Source organism: Tenrec ecaudatus, chromosome 11 (assembly GCF_050624435.1).
Source record: "Tenrec ecaudatus isolate mTenEca1 chromosome 11, mTenEca1.hap1, whole genome shotgun sequence".
Classification (NCBI taxonomy): Eukaryota; Metazoa; Chordata; class Mammalia; order Afrosoricida; family Tenrecidae; genus Tenrec; species Tenrec ecaudatus.
In genome coordinates, this window is record NC_134540.1 from 13,258,897 (window position 1) to 13,283,080 (window position 24,184).

Consider the following 24,184-nt stretch of genomic DNA (forward strand, 5'->3'; position numbering starts at 1 on the left):
CAGTCTTAACCTTTATGCAACCCCAAGCAAAGTAGTCACTGATTACTTATTAAAATATGGTTCAAAATAAAGAAAAAACATCGGAGGGAAATAAACAGCTTTTTTGGGTGCTTCTCTAAAATCTCCAAATAATAATGGGAACACCGGAGGGGTTTCTGTGGACACAAATTTTTTTCCCGGCATCAACAAATGTTTTTTGAAAGGACTAGGGGAAACGTCCGCTTGTTCAACTTAAGAAAACTCACTGCCATCGAATCTGTTCTGATTCAGAGTGACCCTAGAAGACAAAGTAGCCCCTGTGGGTTTTGGGGGTGCTGTGGGTCTTCATGGGAGCAGAAAGTTCCACCTTTCTCCCACAGACTGGCTTCTGACTGAACGTGGCCTACAAATGAAGGAGCATATGGATCAGGTAGGTCTACCAATAATATAAACCCCAAACCAAATCATGTGCCATGTGGGGACCCCAAGGATGCCAGAGTAGAAATGTGTCACAAGAAGATTCTTTACCTTGGTGGCATGGGGGGGGGTTCTATATTAGACAGCTAACCGCAAGGTCAGCAGTTTGAAACCACCAGCCACTCTGCAGAATAGAGATGGGGCTTTCTACTCCCATACCGAATGATACTCTGTGAAACCTCTGGGGGCAGTTCTACCCTGTCCTATAGAGTCGCTCTGGGTCCGAATCAACTTATAGGCGGTAAATTTGGGCGTTTGGTAGCTGGAAGTAGATCACCAGACCTTTTTACCTAAGTGCTTCTGGGAAGACTCAAGCCTCCAACTTTAGGGGTTAGTAGGAAGCCCGTCAATCATTTGCATGACTCAGAAACACGTGCTAAAGCCTCCGAGGGAGGGAGGGTGAGTGCAACTTACAGATGCAGGCTTGGGGGCCCCCGGCGGTGATCTCCATCCGCTGCTGCAAGCCGCGTCCCTCCTTTTCACTGGCACTGATGGCCTGGGTCTTGGTGGGCCCTTTCCCTGGACTCGCACTTTCTTCACTTTAGAATCTTATTTAACCAAAAGAAAACCATTTTAATTTCTTTTTTTAAAAACCTGCACACTTTTAATATTGATGCTGATGAGAGTATGAACATCTGCGACATTTCACGTTAAGTTCCCTCTAGCCGAGGCACCTGTCCTCAGTGACAGAAGGGGGGTGGGAAGTTAGCAGGCACTTTCTTGATCGGAGAAAACCATTTTCCCCAAGGTTCCTTTGTGTGTTTCTGGTAATACACAATACTCCTGTTTTCCAAAAGAAATTAGGACTGAATCTTAACATTTACAGAGAAGACATGCCTAGAATCCTGGCACGGGCACGGGCCAGACCCTCCATGTCACGTTGTTGTTTTCATGAGCAGGCCTTCTACTGGGATTGTTTTTGTCCCTGTCAAAATGTTTTCTTTCCTGTAGGGAATGATGCAATCCAGGTCTTTTCTCCCATCCTCTCCTTGCGTACTTGCTAAACATTCCCGAGCTACACTGATAGGTGGCAAGGCCAAATTAAATCAACCCTTATGAAGAAGCGCATCCTCCAGAGCTTGCTCCCCTTTCAGTTCTTTGTCACTGTGAAGATTGTTTCCATGGCGACAAAGCCAAGGGACCAGGTGGCTGAGAGGCCCAGAGAGAGACTAGGCTGCTGTCTGAGGGGACCAAGAATTGTATCCTTACTGTAACTGATCCTGACTTGTAGCAACCTATTAAGTTCCCTAATAAGCCCCTTTCCTTGTAAGTGTTGTCTGTGAGTTCCCTGTGGCCACTGCAACGAATTCTCAAACTCAGTGTAGATGTGGAGTGGTGTGGGAGAAGCAGGTTGTTGTCAGAATAGGTGAGGAAGGATGGAGGGTGAAGATGTGTCTGACTCCGACCTCCTGACATTCCAAGAAGGCAGAAGAGGTCAGATACGGCCCTCTATTGCTGCTCACAGCACGTACTTCACCACATCTTAATCGAATTAGTGATTTTTCTCTTTCCTCCAGCAGCTACCACCTGGCCTACATTTTTTTTCTTAATATCTTTTTCTCCCTTTCCATCTCTCTCTCTCTCTCTCTCTCTCTCACACACACACACACACACACACACACACACACACACACACACACACACACACTTCTAGCCACTTTCTCAGCAGCTTCCTGACACTGATGATGAAACGGTTTCCTCTACGGGTCCTTTCTAGAAAGTGTTCTCTGCTATGTGAGGGTCCTGTGGAAGTTACATATATAAACTGTTGGGGATTAGATCCAAGACCCCGCCCTCAGCTCCCCTGGGTGACCCCGTAATTGTCAGTCATCCTCTCTCTGTCACAGGAACACGATCCTTCTCTTAATCCCGAGTCTGTGAAACTTCTCTCCCTCTCCATCTCTTCCCAACACAAAACCAGGTGTGGGGTTCGACCTCGTCTCTTTTCACACGCAAGTGAACAGCTTTGTGAAGGGTTCCTGACTGGTGAGAAGAGAGGCGATGATGTGTCTAGGGCAGGCAGGAGCTAGGCACACAACTTCTCAAATCCGTCCTTGGTTACCATTGGACAAGATGGTCTTCCTCCTGCATACACGGCTCAGGTCTTGAAAATGTTCGGGTTCCATATATTGGGTGGAATTTCCCCACTGATATCATTGTGTGAAGCAAATATTGTGGCAGTTGCATAATCTTTTGTCAACTTGCGAAGGGGTGGAGTTTAGCCTGTCAATCAGGTCGCAGCTTGATAGCCTCATTTGGAGGCCCGCTGGAGATAAATAGCTCACTGGAGGCCAGGCACACTCGCTCTACTTGGTATTCCTGTTGACAAGGCACATGGAGCTATGCTGATGGAACCAGCGCTCAGGAGCTGGAGGAGCCACGTGGAGACCCATGCCAGCACTGAGATCCTCTACCACCACTGGATCCACAAGACTTTGCACCCACCAGCCTGTGATCTTCCTGTATTCAGCATCATAGCATGTGCTGTGTGAGCCTGAAGAGGAATTTATAGACTGGTATTGGACACATGGGCTAATATCAGACTAGGATTTTTTCTTAAGGTACAATTACTCTCTATCTAAAGCTCTTTCGTATACACATATGCGTGTCTCTGGATTTGTTTCTCTAGTCTGCCCAGGCTCACACAAATGTCATGCAAGCTTTGGGTTTGCACAGAGAAACCATTCTTACCCTGCACTGCCTTCCCGGGAGGGCGTGGTGCCGGAGGTCTTGCTATGCGCACGGGACTGAATTCTTCTTGTATGACCTAAAATCGAAGCGAGGGGTCACTATCAAGGACTTGATGACCCAAATCTCTGTCAAAAGTCTAAGCAGAGTCACCACGAAACTCACCTCAGAAGCCCAATAGTGGACGATGAGCTTCTCCAAAAAGGGCTTTCTCAAGATTGAATTGATAGATGGTCGATCTCGAGGGGACACTTTGAAGAGCTGATCTATCAGGGACCGTAGGTCATAGGAAAATCGTGGCGAGATGGGGGCAAAGCGTGCTTGACAAATCTTCAGAACCAGCTGGTGTAAGTTGCTACCCTCAAACTGAAAGGTCAAGGAAGAATGGCCCTAAATCAAAGAACTGTCGTAATAATAGGGATACGTATATCACGTGGCATGACAATGTTTTCAAAAAGCACCTGCGGTCCACCTCCAGTTATTTTTCAAATTATTTTTTTACATTTTTATTGGCATATAATTCACATATCATACAATTCAATTGCTAAATCATATTAAGAAATGGTGGGACTAAAATTTGAAACCCAGCAATACGATTCTGTGTTCCAGGTTCTTGACTTTGTGCTCTACCATAAGGGCAATATCAAAACTATTTCACAGCTGGGGGAGCGTGGTTTCTGACCAGACAGAGTGGCTACGTCTGTGCACCAGCTAACTGCCAGCTCTGCTTAGAGAGCTTTGCTTGTTTTTCAAAAGGAAGAGAGTCACATGTTATCCTTGAATGCAGTATCTACAGAGGTTATTTTTTAATAGCCTTCATCGGCACATCGTTCACACAGAGCACAATTCAATCACTCAGACATATTAAGTAGCTCTGCAAACATCGCCACAATCAAGCGGAGAGAATTTTCTTCTTCCCTGCAGTCATTGTTGTGAGCTCCCAACTTCCCCTGCCACGCCTCTGGGAAACTATGAATCCACTTACTCTCCATAGAGATTCGCCGCTCCTGGGTGTCATATATAGAAAAATGTACAAAACAAGAAACAAACCAAAAGACAAGAAAAGAAAAACCTCAATCGAAAAGAAAGCATAAAACATTACAAACTGGAACTCTGAAATAGGTCAAACCAAACCCCAGCTGAACTCACTGCCATCGAGTCAGTGCTGACTCACAGAGACTCCACTGTGGGATTCTGAGACTACGGCTATTGGATGGAATCAAAAGCCCAGTCTGTCTTCTGAGGAGCTGCTGGTGGTTTCGAACTGCCAACTACACAGATTGCAGCCCAATGTGTAACCATACCATGACCAGGGCTCCAAAATAGGTCAAAAGGGCGATCAAATGATAAGGTTACATTTTGACCTACCACAGCTGCCATCATCAACTTAACAATGACCTCTAAGAGCAAGGCCACTAACTGCACTGTGCTCAGAGCGAAATCGCTGGAGGTTTAATCCACATGGGGACCCCGCAAATGGATTTGGGGGCTCCACTGTCACCCATAGCCTTTTGGCAAGCCAGGTGTTCAGATTTAAGCTCTGGTATTGTTCCCTCCTCTGGATTTGAATTTTATTACTTATAATCTTTGGCTCACACAGCATGCCGTGCTTCTTCTGTATCAACTTACTTGACATTTCCCTTAGATGGCTGCTTGTTTGAAGACAAGCCTTTAAGACTATTCTTTCTGATTAGCCAGGAACCATCTGATTTCTTCACCCCATTTCTCTATAGCACCCATCTCTTCAGTGAACTCTTTATGAAGGCAAGTATCAAGAAGGGCCGTGTCATAAGAACTGATTGTTCTTAGATTAGGGCTCTGACTCAGCTCAAGCCTAAATCCATGCATATATATATATATATATATATATATATATATATATATATATATATATATATATATATATATATATATATATACCTATGGTGTCTGTATGTCCCCGAGTCACTTTAGAGACATCATTGTCATTTTATTGGAGAACATTAAAAATGGAAGCAGCACACAGACATCAGTCACTGAAGGATTGTAAATCATATAATCTGAAGTAGAAGGAAGGAACAGTATCAGAGCTTAAATTGTGACTACCCGGGTTGCATTTGTTGTTGTTGCATTTTGAAGACAGGTGAATCGGGACTATGTAGCCTGTGTAGCAGAAAGAGGAAAGAACAAAGCAAGATGAACAGTATTTCAAAGACCCATGGGCACCTCTAGGCATACCGACATTCACGTAGCAGGGTTTGCAGGGAAAGGTGAGAGAGAAAGGGGCAGAAGCAATATTTTAAAACATAATGGCCTCACACTATACAAAACAAATGAGACCTAACAGACGTTTATGCAGCACTCGAACCAATGGCAATACAATACACATGGTTCTTCAGTGCCCATGACTTAGCTCTGCGAGTCAATATATCCAAAGGGATTAAAATCATGCAAGACATGTTTTCTGATCACAGTGTGATGAAATTAGAAACCAATGACAACAGGAACTTGAGAAATTCTACATACCTGAACATGTTAAACACACACTGCTACCCAACTAACAGGTCAGCGACGAACTTAGAAAGGACATTGAGATGAATGAGAACGATTCTACCACAGCCATGAGTTATGGGATGTCGCTAACACAGAATTAGAAGGAATTTATGGCTGAAATGTTCAAGCAGAAAAGACAAATAACTATCTTAGATGGTCACTAGAAAGCTTTTAAGACCCCAAAGTAGGATGTAGAGAAATGTCCTTCTATTTTGTCAGTTACACAATTCATTTTTCAATTTTAATCCCTCGGTCTATTAAAACAGACACCAAAATTGCCAGAAAGGAAAAAAAACTGGTTTTTGAATGTAGAGAACGTTGCGAGGTTACTGTTTGCAATATAACTCACACTTCAAATAAATAAAATACTTGATGGTATATTGGTATTCTCTTGGGCACCTCTGGCAGCACATTGGCTTTGACCTTGGGCTACTAACTGCCTTGGTGGGATGGGGGCTACTTGTTGGGCTGCTAACCACAAGGTCTGCAATTCAAAACCACCAGGAGGAAGATGATGCTTTCTACTTCCTTAAAAAGTTACACTCTCAGAACCTCACAGGGGCCATTCTGCCCTGACATAGGGGGTCACTGTCAGTGGGAATGATGCAATGCCAATGGGTTTGGGGGTTGTTTGTTCGTTTGTTTGTCTTTGGACTAACTGAACAGTTAGGGAGTCATTGCGCCCACCACCAGCTTCTCTGGGGGAGAAAAAGATAAGATAAAGATTGACAGCCCTGAAGCCCCAGGGAGTGACTCCATCTAACCAATAAGGTGGCCGTGAGAGTTAACTCGATGGCTTTGGGCCTGGCTTGATCTTTCTGGCTTTGGTATTCATTTACGGATGAACGTGAAGTTTTCAATCATCATTTGCCCAGAGACCTTCTCGTTACAGCAGATGGTTCTTACACCACTTGGTTAATGGAGCCCATGGAAATCTAAGCCATCCTTGTTTTAGATTTGTTGTTCACACAATTTATTTTTGGTGGAAATATGCTACCCATCCTATTCATCCACTTCGATTTTTATTTTGTAAAACCATTCAGCCATATTCCCATGTATGCATAGCTCTGCAAAATTCTCTTTATCAGCTTGTCCAACTGATTGTTAACCATCTATTAAAGCCAAACCTTAACCTTTTTTCTTTTTTCCCCAGAAAGTAATTGTATTTATACAATCTAGTGATTCACGATTAATCTGGTGCTTAGCATACTTACAGGATGCTTGAGTGTGCAGAGCTCATAAAGGACGCAGCCAAGAGACCAAATATCCCTGGGGAAGACAAGAGATCAAACGCCAAGAAGATCCACACACCCGGATCAAAGCTTTCGTTCTCACAGTGCTTCCCTCTTATGTCACTTTACAGCGTTGCGTAGGCTGACCAGTTCTTTGCAAATGCTGTCAGACACAAGTACGTTATCGATTCTTGCTACGAGTCAGAGAAGAGGTGAGCTAGAAGCCACTTGTACTTTGTCAGCGTCCTAGCAGGGGAAATGTACACACACCGGTCAACACTCCGATGACTCTGGATTCACCGCCACTTAATGCGTGCCAAGAAAAGGTGTGCAGGTGTAGACATCTGAGGCATTTGTGGGGAGGGAGACAGAACTCAGAGGTGGGTGCGTTTTCATTTAACACGCAAACTGTGGTGGGTTCCAAATGGCATATGCCACTCCAATTACAGTAAGGGATGGATACGTCTGGAACGTACACTTACATGACCGAAGCCTGGCTCTTCACAGGCGGAGCATTTAGCAACATTTACGCGCAATTCGTTTTAAAAGGAGTTCTTTTAGAGAATCAAAAGCACAATTCAATCCGAAAGAGCAAAGGAAATACAATACAAAGCCAAAGAAGCAGGCAAAGGGCCCAAACAAGAAAGAGTCTAACGTGAGGGAACGGCTCCACCAGCTATGAACTCAAACGTGTGAGAGAAAGAGACCAAACGGGTTCGTTCTAACCGTTGAGAGGCAATGGTAGGCGGTGACAGAACAGGTAGAGAGCAACTTCCAACTGAGTGTAGAAGTCCGCTGGCCATTTCCTACCATGAAGAATGCCTTCTCTGCTCTGTCTCCCCTAGCGCCCCCCGCCACCCCATTTCTTCTGCATTCTCAATCTTCTCTAAGCAGGGCGATGAATTCATGGACCTACAGGGGTCAGGCTCGTCACTCTGGCTGCATCCAAACATTCGCCTGCCTCATGCCCGCTGTGGTGTCCTTGGGTGGTGCAAATGGGTAACCAAAAGGTGGGCGGTCCAAGTCCACATGAGGTGCCTTTGAAGAAAGGTCTGGCAATCTATTTCTGAACAATCAGCCATTACAGACACTGGGGGGCACAGTGCTACACTGACACACAGGGGATCACGGTGAATCAGAGTGACCCCTGGGCGGGCAGCCTCTATCACCCAGCGAGTGGCAGTGGGGATCACAAGATGGGTCCCTGGGTAAAGAGCCCCACACAGGGTTGCCTGGATCATCCTGTTCTCAGAAGCACCACGCCTGGGTGCTTTTTAAACCTTTTAATATTTAAATGCTGGTTTACTTGTTTGTTTTTAAGCAGTACTGGTGAACAAAACCAAGCTGTTAAAAGGTAGAGAGATGAGATTTTTCTCAGCAATCGCTTCCAGGAACACTGAGGTGGTGGAAACCAAAGCTTTTTTCATCTCATATGAGAAGAAAATGGAATCACAAAAGTACCAGGAGGAAGAAGGGAGGGATTTGAACGTGTGTTTCTAGAACTTAATTAAACACCACTCACCCGCATTCCCTGCCACTCTCACAGCAACAGTGGGCAACTCACGTCTTATTGTTGTACGGTTGGTTCTGACAGATCTCCGGGGACAGGTAGTACGGGGTTCCAACACGAGTCCGAGCAAATTCCGTTGAACTGGTAGAACAAATGGAGCAATAAAATAGCATGGCTCATGATTGAATCAATAAACATATGTAAAACATAGAGTACACAAATGTGATGCCCGCACAGATGAAAATAAAGCAAAAACATATTGTACATTGATAACAGGGGAATATATTCACTCAAAGCTATTGTGTCAATTCAGAGCAATACATTCATTGATGCTTTTAGCTTATAATTCATTCCCCAAAGGTACACATATTTAAAATATATATATTACTGGCCATCTAGCTGAAAAGCAATAAAGTCTACATGGAAGAAGCACACCAGCCTGTGTGATCATGAGGTGTTAATAGGGTCAGGTATCAGGCATCAAAGACCCAGAACAAAAAATCATAACATTGTGAAGGAGGGGGAGTGCAGAGTGGAGACCCAAAGTCCATCTGTAGGCAACTGGACATCCCCTTACAGGAGGGTCACAGGGAGGAGACGAGCCAGTCAGGGTGCAGTATAGCACCAATGAAACATACAACTTTCCTCTAGTTCTTTAATGCTTCCTCCCCCACACTATCATGACCCCAATTCTACATTACAAATATGGCTAGACCAGAGCATGTACACGGATACAGATATGAGCTGGAAACACAGGGAATCCAGGACAGATAAACCCCTCAGGACCAATAATAACGAGAATAGCCATTCCAGGAGGGTAAGGAGAAGGTGGGGGGAGAAAAGGGGAACCAATCACAATGATCTACCTATAAGCCCCTCCTAGGGGGATGGACAACAGAAAAGTAGATGAAGGGAGACATTGGTCAGTGTAAGACATGAAAAAAAAAGTAAATTATCAAGAGTTCATGAGGGAGGGAAGGGAAAAAATGAGAAGTTGATACCAAGGGCTCATGTAGACAGAAAATGTTTTGAAAATGATGATGACAACAAATGTGCTTGACACAATGGATGGAAGTATGGATTGGGATAAGAGTTGTATGAGCCCCAATAAAATTATATATAATTTGATGGCTTAAAGACTCCACACAAAGAGGCACAATTGTCATTTTAACAAAAAATGAAACCCTCGGAGATAGAAAGATTCCCCATTTCAAGTCGTCAAAGGAATGCAACCTCACTGTTTAAAATTTGGAAAAGACCAAAGTCATTAACACGAGAGAGAAACACAAAAGTCTTCAAAATCATAAACGTCTGTATAATACTCACGTAGTATCATACTCAGGTACATGGTTATGCCGAGATTGGTTTTTAACCATGGCCCCGTTATTAGATATTCGTATGGTTCCACATTTCAAACTATTGCCCTAGAATAAATTCCTGGAAGTAGAGCACTTAATAATCTCCTGATATTTACGTAGTCCCATCAAACCATCTTCCAAAACAGTTGGAACAATTCATTCCCACCCGAATGTCTGATCCTGCCTGTTTCACAGAATTCCCTCCAGTTTTCCACCAATTAGTCACATGACATCATTGAGAAACTTCTATTACACACTACATGACATTGCCACCATCATCCTATTGCTTGGTGAGTGTAATCTCAAAGTGTCACCTGAATGACGTAATACATTTAGAGTTAGAGTCCTGTGATGTCAACGGTTCATGCACCTGCCTGCTGACTGAAGGGCCGTAAGTTCGAGTCCAAACAGAAGCACCTCCAAAGAAAGGCCTGGTGATCTGCTGCGGAAAACCCAGCCACTGAGAGTCCTATAGAGCATGGCTCTGCTCTGACACACACAGGGTCACCAGGTTTCAGAACTGACTCAACAGCTACTGAGACATAAATAAAAACGCAAAGAACAAACTCACTACCACCGAGTTGATTCAGACTCATAGCGACCCTCTGAGGACAGGGTAGAACTGCCCCTGTGGGTTTTCAAGATTGTAAGTCTTCTCGGATGTAGAAAGTCTCATCTTTGTCTCGTGGAGTGGCTGGGGGTTTTGAACTGGTGACTTTGTAGGCCAACACAGTCACTATGGAACCACTATGTTACCAGGGATCCCCTTTTGAGAGTAGAAGCCTCATATTCCTCCTGAGGAGCAGCTAGCGGTTTCCAACTGCTGACCTTGCAATTAGTGGCCCAACACATAGCCTACGACACCACCACGACTCCTGGGAATAAAATTATGTGGCCACCAGGTTTTTAACGTCATCTTCATTTGTAGCCCCAGAAAATGCGTGTGTTGGCCACGAGCAGGAAGTAAAATGATTTTTCCCAAGTACTCACGTGTTCAGGACCCGTGCTATGCCAAAGTCTCCGAGCTTTGCCACCGTCCCATTCTTGCTGAGAAAGATGTTCTATAAACGGGAACAATTCTCTGCTGTTTGAGATCATTCAAGAAAACCATACAAGCATCCCCCCACCCACCCCGCTGGGTCTCTGGTCCAACCGGTTACCTGTGCTTTTACATCCCTGTGTAAGATCTTCCTGTCATGAATGTGTTTGAGTCCCAGAGAAATCTGCACAAACCAGCCCAGGATCTGTAGGCAGAAAACAAAGCCGCTCTGTCAGCCTGGACCTCGAACTGGCAGCGAGGCCACCCCCATGACCCCATGCCAAAGGAGAGAGACCGCGTCTCACCATCTGTGTTCATCTCACAGCTAGATGAACTGAGGTGCAGGAAGGCAAGCCTTGGCATCGAAGGGGGCTAGTGCCACGCAGAGAAAAAGGGAAACAGAAACCAAGGAAAGGGCACAGGGCCCCACCAACTACTTCATTTAAGCATTCATAGATGGTTTTGAAAGCAAATAGTAGAGGAAGGACGTTCATGACTCCCTCGCTCCACCCCACCCTAGTTTAACATGGGGTTGCTCATTGTGTCGGGAAGGCAGTGTGGCCGTTACATCATCTGGTATCAATTGGAGGATTAAGAGTGTAGGGGTGGAGTCTAGCCTGTCAATCAGGACGGAGCCAATGAGGTCTTGGTGTGGGCATGTCCTTCTCCTGAGGATTCTGGGAACTCCTATATTTCCTCCTTGGAGGCAGGAGACACACATTCTCTCAACTCACACCCTAAGACTCTCTACTGACAAGATACATGAAGCTATGCTGATGGTAGTGAGAGCCCTGGACCTGGAGAAACCATCCGGAGACCCCTGCCAGGGCTAAGATGCTTACACCACCACTAGATCCGCCAGACTTCCCACCCACTGGCCTGTGATCTTCCTGCATTCGGTGCCATTGCATGTGTGTGTGAGTCTGAAGAGGACTTTATAGATTGGTATCGGACATATGGGCTAATATCAGACTTATGGACTTGATCTGGACTGGGCTGGAATGTGTTCTCAATATTCAACTGCTCTTGTATATAAACCTCTTTCTTACACACATGTGTGTGACGATGGATCTGTTTCTCTGGTCAACCCAGACTGACACGTCCAGGTGAATGGCTCTGCTCCCTGATTGTTTTTCCTCCTCAGTGGAGGTAAAGGGGAGGCAGGGGCGAGACAGGAACCCGCGAGGTTATTAGAGCTTTTATGAACTGTCAGGACCTAAACAACCATCAAGATTCTTTTACTTCAAAAGCTTGCTTTTACTTATTGTTCACCATTTTATTAGGTCATAGCCGACTGTGTGCCCCTTTCTCAAACTGTGTCCTATCTCTATAAAGACGTCTTTAAGCTCTTCGACAGAAGTGCAGGTAGCACAAGTAGTTGGACTCTCAGCTGCCAACCAAATGGTGAGTGGTCCGAACTCACCAGCCGTTCCCCTGCAGAGACGGTGCGGACTGCTTCCCGGACGATGGCAGCTTTGGAAACCCTCTCAGGACATTCTACTGTGTTGTGTGCTGTGTGTTGGAATTGACACAAAGGTGGTGTTTGTTTTGAAACTATTCCAAAGTCTCCTGGGTTCTGTCAGCCAATTTAGATGGAAAAAGAAGAAAGAAAAACAGAAAGAGGCGGTGGCTCTCATGCAGATCTTTGGAAATTGGGATAGTATATTCTTCAAGAAAGGGAAATATTATCCAAAGTTTTAGATCTATCAATATAATAAAGTAATGCAAAGAGAAGAAAAGAGAGTTTTTTTTGAGAGTTCTTATAAATATGGGATTTTAAGATATAATGTAAATTATATTATAATATAGAATGTAAACAAGATAAATTGCTTAATTAACCATACCACGGTTAGAAATATCCATTATTTTAACCATAAAAATCAAAAGATCTTTTGGGTGTTTCTTTTTTATTTCTTTTTTCCAAAAGATTTCAACTTTAACCCTAAGAGGAAATTATATGGGCATGATGCCCTTACACGTGAAACTGAACCAAAGAAACAAATGGCCAAAACAGATGGCAGGCATGTGCCCTGATTGCTCAAACCACTAGCCCCCGCCCTAAGGCCCTGACTGGGAGTCTCTGCTGGCCTCGGCCTGCCTCTTGCATGTGCACAACTCCAGCACGTGCTCGAAGGAAGCTCAGAGGACTGACAAAACACGTGTCTATGCAGAGAGAAAGCAGGAATGAAAGAGACTATTACGCTTCGCACCTGGAGCTGAGAAAAAGCTCCACCCCTTCCGAACAGCGGAAAATCTCTTTGCAAAGACCGTGCCAAATGGGCAAAGGGAAAGAGTGAACACGTCACATTTAAAATCCTGAAGGAGTGGAGGGAGGGTGGGTGGAAAGGGGGAATCGATTACAAGGATCTGCATATAAATTCCTCCCTGGGGGACGGATAACAGAAAAGTGGGTGAAGGGAGACGTCGGACAGGGCAAGATATGACAAAATAATAATTTATAAATTATCAAGGGTTCATAAGGGAGGGGGGAGGGAGGGGGAAAATGAGGAGTTTAAGTGGAGAGCAAATGTTTTGAGAAGGATGAGGGCAATGAATGTACAAATGTGCTTTATATAATTGATGTATGTATGGATTGTGATCAGAGTTGTATGAGCCCCTAATAAAATGATTTATAAATAAATAAATAAAATGCTGAAGGACATCATAATCTGATTTTCTTTTTTGACGTCATGCACATTTGTCAGAGAGGCATCTTGTGTGACAGTCTCAAAATTTGAGACCATCCTGTCTCAAGACAGCTGCACTCTCAGAAAAAGAGATTTGGTTTAAGTGCAATGGCGCAGCATAAACTAAAAACTAAAAATAAAATAAAATCACTGCCATCAAACTGACTTCAGGGACCCTTTAAGACCGAGTAGAACTGCCCCTGCGGATCTCTGAGACTAAACCTTGACAGGAGTGGAAAGCTTCATCGTTCTCCCGCAGAGCAGCCGGTGGTTTCGAATGGCTAGCCTGGCAGTTGGCAGTGCAACACGTATCCCATGATGCACCTGGGCTTCTCATTGCAAACGTGTCCTGGACTAAGTCTACCAAGCATCTTCGCCCACTGTTTTATAGTCTGAATGACTCTACCCAAAAGCATGCTTCATACAAACCCACGCTACTACTTGCAGCACTAGAAATGTCACCTCCCCACACCGACAGATTGCACAGCACAGCAAATTGAGCCAGTGTCTTTACCTGCTCTTCACGAAACAGCACGCCGCGTTGTCTCCGGATCCTTTCCATGAGGTCCCCTCCGTCGCAGTACTCCATCACAATGAACAAGCTGTTGCTTTCTGGGAGGAAAGACGCCGTTTGGCACAGAGAGAGGGTGGCCAGTAGCTATGAATCATTAGCCTCTCAAGCTCTAGAAGGTGGAAGAAATAACTGCAAAATGCAGTAGAGTTTGTACCCCAAAGGTGTGGAGGTGGACTTGGGAGTGGCTAGGGCCTCACCCCACTTCCCTAGTTAACACTTAGCTCTGTGACCTGAGAGCAGACACTTCCTTTGAGGACTGCTATCAAGATGAACCGAGTTCATTGGCGCCAGATGCTCAGAGCAACGCCTGCAGGTGATCCTTTGATGCGTGGTAACTATTACTTTTAATGCATTCTTTCAAGAGATTACAAATCGGCTTTTAAAATACGCGCTCTTCCCAACACCCTGGAAAGACTGAATAGCCCTTTTGAATAGGGGTACTGAGGCAAAATGAGTTCCTTTAGAACTGCGATTCTCAACCTGTGGGTCGCGACCCCTTTGGCGGTGGAAAGACCCTTTCACAGGGGTCGCCCGATTCATCACAGTACCAAAATTACAGCTATGAAGTAGCAACGAAGAAAACACTTTTATGGTAGGGGGTCACCACCGCATGAGGAACTGTATTAAAGGGTCGTGGCATTAGGAAGGCTGAGGACCAGTGCTTTAGGAGATCTTTTACCTTGGTTCTTTAGAAAAAGAGCTTGAGAGATTTTTCCCCCTTAACATCTTTGTCTTAGTTTCCTAGAGCAGAGGCAACTTTTGTCCAGATGGATTGGTATTTCCTGTGTAAATTGCTATCTTGTTTTTGATACTTTTTGCCTGGTCCTAGACCGGAGTGCGTGTACGCATGGTGTGCTCCTTGCACGGATTGGTCAATCGACTATGAAAATGCAGTGACGATGCGCTGAGCAAATGTGGTGCATTGTAGCCTACTATGCAAATGAAGTGTCTCTGGCCTACTGAGAGAGGACTGAGGACTGGTCCCTGTGTGACCCTGGGGCAGGCCATGCCTTGAAAGCGATGAGGCGTTTCTATCTCTCGATGCAGCACCGTGGAGATGATCTTCAGACAGAAAGAAGCAGAAGAGAGGAAGGAAAGAGAGAAAAGACAAGGAACCTCTTGAACCAACTGCAACGAGGCTCGGGGTGACAACCCTGAAGACAGCAGGAAGCTCAGAAGGGACCCAGGAGCAGAGTCAGGGGTGACAGATGGCAGGGCCCTGACCAGCCTGTCCTCAGGAGGCTAAGAGGCGGCCGGCCTGGCCAAGAAGAGTCGAGAGAGCGCTCCTGCAATGAAGAACGGAGACTCTGCCTACACGCTTCCCGGTCCATGTCCTCAGTGGTATAATCTGCTGCTCTCGGGCCCTGCTCCTTACGAAACCACTTCACTGCGATCGGTGAGTCCCTCGAGACCATGACCACAGATATCGAGCCCGCCAGCCGGTCTCAGACCGGGTAAAAAGGCAGCAGGATGGGGGTTATGTCTGACGTCCACTTCACAGGAGTCAACTCTGCGCAGATGGTGACTCTCAGCACCCACCATGAGGTTGGACGGCCCCGGACTACTACCGCGTACAGGTGTACGCTTTCAACGATCCAGCACTTCTTCAACTACATGCTCATGAGAAGCTCTTCTCCCAGATTTGTGCTTAACCTCCTCGCTAGACGAATAGGCACGCTCCATGAACGAGCCGCTGCTCATGGTTTGGGCTGGTGGCCGTCAGGCCGGGTAGCAGGCCCAAGCACCCCTGCTTCCTACCAAGATTGTGAGCTTGGTTCCGGCTGTACTCGTTAGCTGTACATTACTGTTCCTTGGCCTGGTGAAACTCGAATGGGAAAAGAGCTAAGGCTATTGTGGACTCCCGGAACCAGGTTAATTTTTTTTCAGGACGCCATCAACATGAGCGTCCACCAGCATCGAGTCAATTCTGACTGCAGTGACTTCGTGCAGGGCTCCAAAGGCTGTGCGCCTTTCTGGGAACAGACGGCCTGGTCGTTCTCCCAGGGAGAAGCTGGTGCCTAGTCAAAAACCAAACTCACTGCCATGGAGTGGATGCCACCGCTGTTTTTTCTCAAGCACAGTCGACATCCAGAGGGGAAGGGAGGGGAGGGGAGGGGACAGACGGTGGCCCTGCTCCGTAGGCTCAAGTTCAGAGGGTGACAGATGAGGTGCAGAATCATCGCTCTCACTGCCGTGGGGTCTATCCAAACTACAAGACAGAGGAGAACTGCCCCTGAAGGTTCTGAGGCTGCACATCTTCATAGGAATAGAAAGCGTCTTTCTTCCCTCTGATGAGCAGCTGGCGGTTTCAAGCTGCTGGCCTTGTGGTTAGCTGCCCAACTCATAATCCACGACGCCACTAGGGCTCCGGGTGCTGGCGAAGCAATCTCAATGTCCTGCCTCTACGGAACCTGCTATAGTCAGAATGGTTAATGAACCACTGTCCAGATAGGGGCCCTCCTGACTTAGCTAAGCTGCTTGTGGGGCAACAAAGGCTTTATCAGCTACAAAGACCTCTGAGGCATTCCAATAGGGCTGTGTCATGTCCCAGCAACCAGTCCAGCAAGCTCAGAGCAATCACAATAGCGCCAGTGATTCCTAAACACCGGAGGGCCCACCTGACAAGAACTCCGGACACAAACAGAATCAGCTGCTCCAGTGCGAATGACCTCTAATTCTTATCAAGCATCCTGTCCTGAAATACCAGTCTTCCGCGGTATAAAGAGCCTCAGAAACATTGTGCTGAGGGAAGTAAGCTGCCACAAAAGGAGACCCGCTGCGTCATCTCATTTCTGCGGACTATGGAGAATCCACAGGTGTACACAGACCTAAGTGGCGTGGTGGTTACCTAGGGTGGTAGAGAGGGAGCCAGGAAGAGGGATGCATTCTCAGGAGGCACTGGTCTCCTGGAAAGAGGGATGGGAAACCTCAGATATGGGCCATGTTAGTGGCCACATAATTCCTATCACTGAGCGGTAACCAAACCCAAACCAGACTCACTGCCCCCATAGAGGCCCTGTAGGGCAGGTCAGAACAGCCCCTGTGAGTTTCCGAGACTGCAACTCTTCATGAGACTAGAAAGCTCTGTCTTACCCTCTCAGAGAGGCGGGTGGTCTTGAACAGTTAAACTGTTGAGCTTGTAGTTAGCAGCCCAATGTCTCCCCACTACACCACCCGCCCCCCACCGAATGGACAGGAGAAGAGTGATGAGGTGGCAGGTGACTATAGGTAGTCACCACGATGTGCAGCCGATTCCATTGGCCCAGACCATCCATTCAACAAGCATGGCAGGAACACCTTCTACGGAGGCACTGTCTTCGGGGAGCCGTTTGTCAGCAGGCAGATGTTATTGAAGAAGATGTTAGTCAGGGAGCTGAGCTCCTAGGCTCACAAAGTTTATGGTTGAAAGACCAAGATCTCCCTGCCAATGAGTCAGTCTTGACTCATCGCAACCCTGTAAACCAGGGTAGAACTGCCCCCTGTGGGTTTCCGACGGTATATATCTTTATGGGAGCAGAGAACCTCATTATTCTTCCTCAGAGCTTCTGGTGGGTTTGAACTGCTGCCCTCGTGGCTAACAGCCCCAGCATGGAATCCATTACACCAGAAGGGCTCCTTGGGGTTGAAAAGGGAGTCAAATAGTAAACAAGTTCAAAGTTGCCTATGCAGACAGACTGCGCCTGCAAACAAGTAAGTGTGCGGAGGAAGATCTCTAATTTGAATGGCGAGCTCAGGAAAGGGATGGGGAAGAGGGCAACTCAGCCAGACTGAGAGTCACCGCAACAACCGCGTGAAAGGGGCCATTCTCTTGGGATGTTGGTGGGACTTGACAGGTGGGTAGGGCATTCGTTTACTCAATGACAGTGGGTTTGGTTTTATATTCCTGGCTCCTAGAGCACTGCCAAATATACCAAAATAACAAAACCAAATTCACTGCCACCGAGTCAATGTGAACTCATGGCGATCCCTTCAGGACAGGGTAGAACTACCCTTGTGGGTTTCTGATGCTGCAACTCTTGATGGGAGGACAAAGCCTCATCTTTCTCCCTCGGAGCCACGGGTGGTTTCGAACTGCTTACCTTGTGGTTAAGTGGCCCAACGTGTAATCACTATACCACCAGGGCTGTTTGCCTAATATACAGCAAAACTAAAAACAAAACCAAATTCACTGCCATCGAGTTGATTCTGACTCAGTCCTGGAGGACAGAGCAGATTGACCCCTCTGGGTTTCCAAGACTTTCAGATCTATGCAGGAGTAGAAAGCCTCGGGGTTGTCCTGCTAACAAGGTGAGGCAGTGAGATTTAAGGAGAAGGGGACAATATAAAGGCTGCTGAGAAAAGCTCACCACAGAAGCAAAATTTCCACTTTTCCAATGTCGTCAAGTTGATTCTGACTCATAACGACCCTGCTGGACAGAGTAGAACTGCCCCATTTGAGTTTCCAAGGCTATAAATTTTTACTGAAGCAGACAGCCTCATCTTTCTCTCAGAGAGCAGTTGGGAAGTTTGAACTGCTGACCTTGTGGTTAGAGCAGCCCGATGAGCAAACCCACTGTGCCATGGAAGAAATAAAGACCTTTCAAACGATACTTTAAGTAAACGAGAAAACGACTCCATTGATAGAAATCCAATTATACACAGTTCTCAGGAACATACCTCCTCTGTGGCCCGCTAGTCTATACTTTATGAATGGATTTTAGGAATATCAGGAAGCCAAACCTTGAAAGGAGCTGAAGAAAGTCACGATGTTAGGATGCTTCATCTTCGCCAGGAAGATGACTTCCTTCTTAGAAGCTTCTTTTTCTTGGATGGGCATCTAGGGTGCATTGAAAGGCAGATGTCATTTTCTTTCAACCACATGCTTTCTGCCCCCTCCCGCCCCAGCTTGCTCTTAGATTGAGGTCTCTCTTGGCTGCGTGTGGCCGTCCTCGAAGGGTTCTTGCTCGGGGTCTGTCCTTGTCCTGCACAGTCATTAGCATAGGGAAACTGGCCTTGAAGGAAAGACAAGACGGTAACGGACTGGGTGATTTCAGAAGGGGAAACAGAATCAGCATCAACGTGTAAAAGAAGGGGGGAAGTTCCAAAGCGGGTTGTGACTATTGTACAGTACTTCTTGATGTGATTGGACCATTGAATTGCATGATGTGTGAATTATAACTCAATTGAACAATTTTTAAACAAGTTTATTAAACAAAAATAAATGACTCAATAAATCCCCCAAGATTTCACCAGGTGTGGGTGTTTGTTTGAATAATACGTTGTTGTATTATTCGGCACCCAGTTTGCAGAAGGCTATGGAGGACAGTGAAAGCCCAAAATTCATTTGCAGGCTCCCCACATGGATTCAGCCTCCAGAGAGTCCCCTCTGCCCGTTGACCCAGGATGGGAACAGCCTTGCTATCAGGCAGAGGGCATTGATGCAGAAAGGGGGTGATTACAGACGCAGTTCCGTTAAAAATTACCATCCTATCATTTGATCTTCCTTTTGACTCGCTGAAAATTTGTTCTAGTTGTGTAATGTTTTCTGCTTTCCTTTATTTCTGCTTTATTTTCTATTGAAATTGTTCTTTTATTGAGTCATGTTGTTGGGCTTTTTGTTGTGCATGTTTTGCAGTATCTGAATGCAAGGATAAGTAAATCTGTAGAGATAATAACTGGATTCAGAGCTTCCTAGGGACATGGCAGGGGCACGGCATGGGGAGCTAATAATAACACATAGGAGAAAGAAAAAATGGTTCTAAAATTGATTGTGGTGCTGCTTGCACAAGTCTATTTAATATGAATGAACTATGGAATTGCATGAATATAAATTATATTTCAATAAGACTTAAAAAAAAAGATAAATCCATCCAGCAACTGGAATTCGGACTTGTCCCTCCAAGCAGGGAGTAATCTGAGAATCAGACAGCCTGTCTCCTAGGCCAGACTTCTCCAGACAGAAGACCCTTCCCTCATGCCCTGTCAAATCCCTTACCCCTGTGTTCCAGGAGCCCCTGTGCTGTAGTGGTTATGCGTTAGGCACAAGGTTAGCAGTTCAAAACTACCAGCAGCTTCAGGGGAAGAAACACGGGGCGCTCTATTCCCCTAAAGAGCTGCAGTCTTGGAAACTCACAGAAACAGTTCTGCCCTCTTCTACAGGGTTGCTATAGTGGAAATCTACTTGTTAGCAGTGAGTTGGGTGGTCGGTGGGTGAATGAGTGAGTCAGTGTGTGAGTCTGGGTACTTTGGAGAAACAAATCCACAGCAACTCATGTATAAGAGAGAGTTTTATATATAGGTTAAGTGTGCATCAAGAAAACATCCCAACCCAGTGCTGCCCAAGTCCACCAGTCCAACATTATTGCATTAACCCATATGTTCAACACCAGTCCACAAAGTCCTCCTCCACCTCACAAAACAGACACAATGATGTCGACTGCAGGAAGAAAGCTGAGTCAGTGAATGTGTAAACATCTCAGCGCTGGCAGGGGTCTCCACACGGGTGATCCAGCAGCCAGGGCTGCATCGGGGTAGGTCCATGTGGCTTCTCCTTGGGGATGTCTTGTAGGAAGTCAGCCTTGCAAGCTGAAGCAGGGAACTGCTAAGGCAACTGCACCCTGGTGTGACCATCACAAAGCAAGAGACCCGAGAACTAGAAAGATGAGGCTCACCGAGCCATTTATCCCTCTGCCCTTCAATTAAACCCACATGTGTTTATTGGCCAGGTTGGCACAATAAACTAACTAACTCAGTAAATGAGAACTTGTTCCAGGGAGATTTCAATGGACAAGGTCCACTCCGTCTCCCTGAGGATTGTACTCAGTAAAACTTCTTGCTTTCCCTTCTGTCCCATCTTGTGAAGTGCCTTACTTGCGAGAGGCTTCCCAAGTCACCCACTGTGTGTGACCATGCATCGATAGGGTTGCTATGAGTCAGAGTCAACTGGATGGTACCGAACAAGTTCCGGAATAACGGAGCACTTCAGTATCTGACCACCTCTGCCATGCTTGGTGATCTGCTCCCACAGAGACGCAGCCTAGGAACCCTGCAGGGCAGTGCTGCTTCGTCCGGTCGAATCCACCGCGGGCTCAACAGGTGCACGGTGTGCAGGCGCTGTCTGAACGCTGAGGCCCAGGTAAATGAGCAGTCATTTCAGACCATTCTAATGGCCTCTAACTAATGGCTGGGGGCCAGCGGGGTGTGATAAGGGGTGATTGGGGTGGACATAGGGAGCTATTCAGTTAGGTGGCTGGGGAAGGGCCACCTGTGAGGTGACCTGAAAGAAGAGGCCCAGCCCAAAGGAAGGGCAGCATCGCAGGGGACAGCAGAGAAAGAAGCCAGCCCGATGAAGGAGGTTGGCTGCCTCTGCGCCTCCAGGCCGTCATGAGAGTGTGGTGGAAGAGAGGGGTCAGGGGTCGTTTCAGTTGTTTTTAAATGAGTTAATTATCCTCTGAGTCATAGAAGCTCTACAGCTGACTATCCCAGTGAAAGCCAATGAAAGGTTTTTTTTTTCTTCTAAATTTTATTTATTCCTTTGGTTAGACTGTACACTGCAAGGTGTGCACCAATTCAGCAGCTGCTGCTTGTAACCTGGGGACGTGGATGGTCGTCTTCTCATTGGGCACGCCTCCTTGTCTGGGCTGTTCTTCCATCATTCCCTGAAACTCACTGCCCCGAGCTTCCTGTCTGTCCAGGGGCTGGCCTCAGTCGGACCCCAGACCAAACAAGAGTGCTTCAAAGGGCATAGGCAGACCTCTTTTACTAGTCATGCTAAACTGCTGTGATCTCAATATGTCTTTAGGACAGCGGTTCTCAACCTGTGAGTCGCGACCCCTTTGGGGGTTGAAGGACCCTTTCATGAGGGTCACCAAAGACCATCAGAAAACACATGTTTCTGATGGTCCTAGGAACCATGACACCGCTCCTCTATCCCTCTCCAGGCGGGTCGCCCACATGCAGATACGCCCACATTTGAGTACCTGGTGCGAAGACTTACCCATGCTACACCATGCTTCAAGACAATATTTCATTGATTTGTCATTAGAAATAAGTATTTCAAAATAAATATAATTACATATTTATTTTGTGATGAATCACTACGCTTTAATTATGCTCCATTTGTAGCAATGAAAATACATCCTGCATGTCAGACAGATATATTACAATTCATAACTAGCAAACTTACAGTTATGAAGTAGAAACGAAAATAATTTTATGGTTGGGAGCCACCACCACATGTATTAAAGTATTAAACTCTATTGAGGGAGGTTGAGAACCACTGCTTTAGGAGGTGTTTCTGGTCTCAGGTTTAAAGATAGTCTTGGTTTACAGATTCCCCCCAACACACCCTCATGAAGGAAACAGGGAAGACATGGGCACTACAGCAAAGAAACATGATGGTGCCCAGCTATCAGAAGGGCAGTGCCTGGGTCTTAGAGGCTTGGTTTCAACTAAGTCAACTTTGACTTCGGCCACATGGAAGAAGCACACCAACATCTATGATCCAAGGATTGTAAATAATATCAAATATGAAAGAGGGAATGGTATCGGAGCTTAAATTGTGAAATTCTGGTTTGCAGAAGGCTTTGGATGACAGCGGGAGCCCAACATACATCGGCAGGAATGGAATACCGTGTATACTCATGTATAAGCCAAGTTTTTAATGCCGTTTTTGTGGTAAAATTAGATACCTCGGCTGATATTCAGGTTGGCTTATACTCGAGTATATACGATAAGCCTCCGCTGATTTCCCTCTGACCACAATTGAGTGTGGGAATAACCTGACTATCGACAGAGTACTATAGAGGTGACTGTAGTACATTAAAATGAAAAATCTGACTTGAATCGTTAAAACCTTGTCATTTTATCTCCCTTTGGATACACTTTGCCTGGTCTTGGCAAAAGGGACTCCATTTTGAATCCAGTGCCTTCAACTTGGCTCTCAGAATTCACCTCTCATAGATCTCCCTTTCACTGACCTCCCTCTCTCACTGATCTCCCCCTCCCCTGCTCAACCTTCAAATTTCTGGAGCCAGAATGTTTTCTGAAGATATGTACACTCCACTCTAGCCGTCCTTGGCATATAGATAAGGTCAAAGACTTTCTCCCTTCTGAAGCACCTGTGTGCACAGATCCTCCCCAGCTTGGACCCTTCCCAGTTGTGTCTGCCAGCAGGGGTATAAAAACCGCAGCCTAAATTTCCTAAAGTGCGATTTCAAAGGCTCAATTCCCTGAGTTGCTGAATCTGCCTGCAAGCCTCTCAATAAAGCCTGCTTCTAAATTTTGCTGATTGGATCTTTGGTTCTGTTTTGTGCCCCAAAATTCCTTACACACTTAAGCTTGATCTGGTTTTTAATATTTTCCGTGTTTGTTTTTCAAAGTGAGGTTTATCTCTGTTGTCTTTTGTTACTGGTCTTGACTCTCTGTTATATATTTTTTCTGTTTTTCAGTATATGAAACCCAGGATGGGTGAATCGATAAAGACAATGACAAGATTAAGGATTTCTGGGGGTACAGCTTATATGGAGGAGGACAAGAAGGAGGACAATGCTTTGAAACTGACTGTGGTAGCAACTGTACAACACTGAACTACTGAATGGTATGATGTCTGGATTATGTCTTAATAAAATGGTTTTAAATATAGATAGATAAGATTATTATCTCCAGGCAATAGTTTCTGGGATTCATCCAAATCTCATGCGTCCAGAGTGCCTGGCATCCACAAGAAGTTGAAATTCAGTTCTGTACATTTCTCCTTTGGATTAGGATTCTACTATGGAATCTTGGGTCCGATGTCCGGCCCAGTTCTACAGATCTCCCGGCAAACATGGGGAGTGCTTCCTGGAGGCAATTAGCCGCACATTTCTCACCATCGCAGGATCCTTACACTCCCTCTGTTGCTCCAGGCCCTCTCCCTGCCATCCGGTCTATTTCGAATTAGAGTGACCCTACGAGACAGACTAGATCTGCCCTCATGTGTTTCCAGGACTGTCCATCTTTACGAGAATCGAGCTTCCTCTGTCTCCTTTAAGTAGCAGGTGGTTTCGAATTGGGGACGTGGTAGTTAGCAGCCTCATGCATCACCCACTGCCTCCAGGGTTCCCTTCCCTGCAGGCAAACAGAGACCAAA

The 24,184-nt window shown here is 46.0% G+C and overlaps 1 protein-coding gene across 1 annotated transcript in view; it reads right to left on the reverse strand.

Moving 5' to 3' along the window:
- NEK5 (NIMA related kinase 5) overlaps nucleotides 1-24,184 on the reverse strand; it is a 71,541-nt gene that overhangs the window by 45,394 nt on the left and 1,963 nt on the right. The window contains exons 2-10 of the mRNA XM_075562879.1: nucleotides 18,796-18,892; nucleotides 14,017-14,114; nucleotides 10,937-11,020; nucleotides 10,767-10,837; nucleotides 8,473-8,559; nucleotides 6,891-6,945; nucleotides 3,310-3,510; nucleotides 3,148-3,223; nucleotides 871-1,004 (exon numbers count right to left, since the gene is read on the reverse strand). Coding sequence (XP_075418994.1) covers nucleotides 871-1,004; nucleotides 3,148-3,223; nucleotides 3,310-3,510; nucleotides 6,891-6,945; nucleotides 8,473-8,559; nucleotides 10,767-10,837; nucleotides 10,937-11,020; nucleotides 14,017-14,114; nucleotides 18,796-18,892 — 903 coding nt within the window. The remainder of the gene's footprint in view (nucleotides 1-870; nucleotides 1,005-3,147; nucleotides 3,224-3,309; nucleotides 3,511-6,890; nucleotides 6,946-8,472; nucleotides 8,560-10,766; nucleotides 10,838-10,936; nucleotides 11,021-14,016; nucleotides 14,115-18,795; nucleotides 18,893-24,184) is intronic.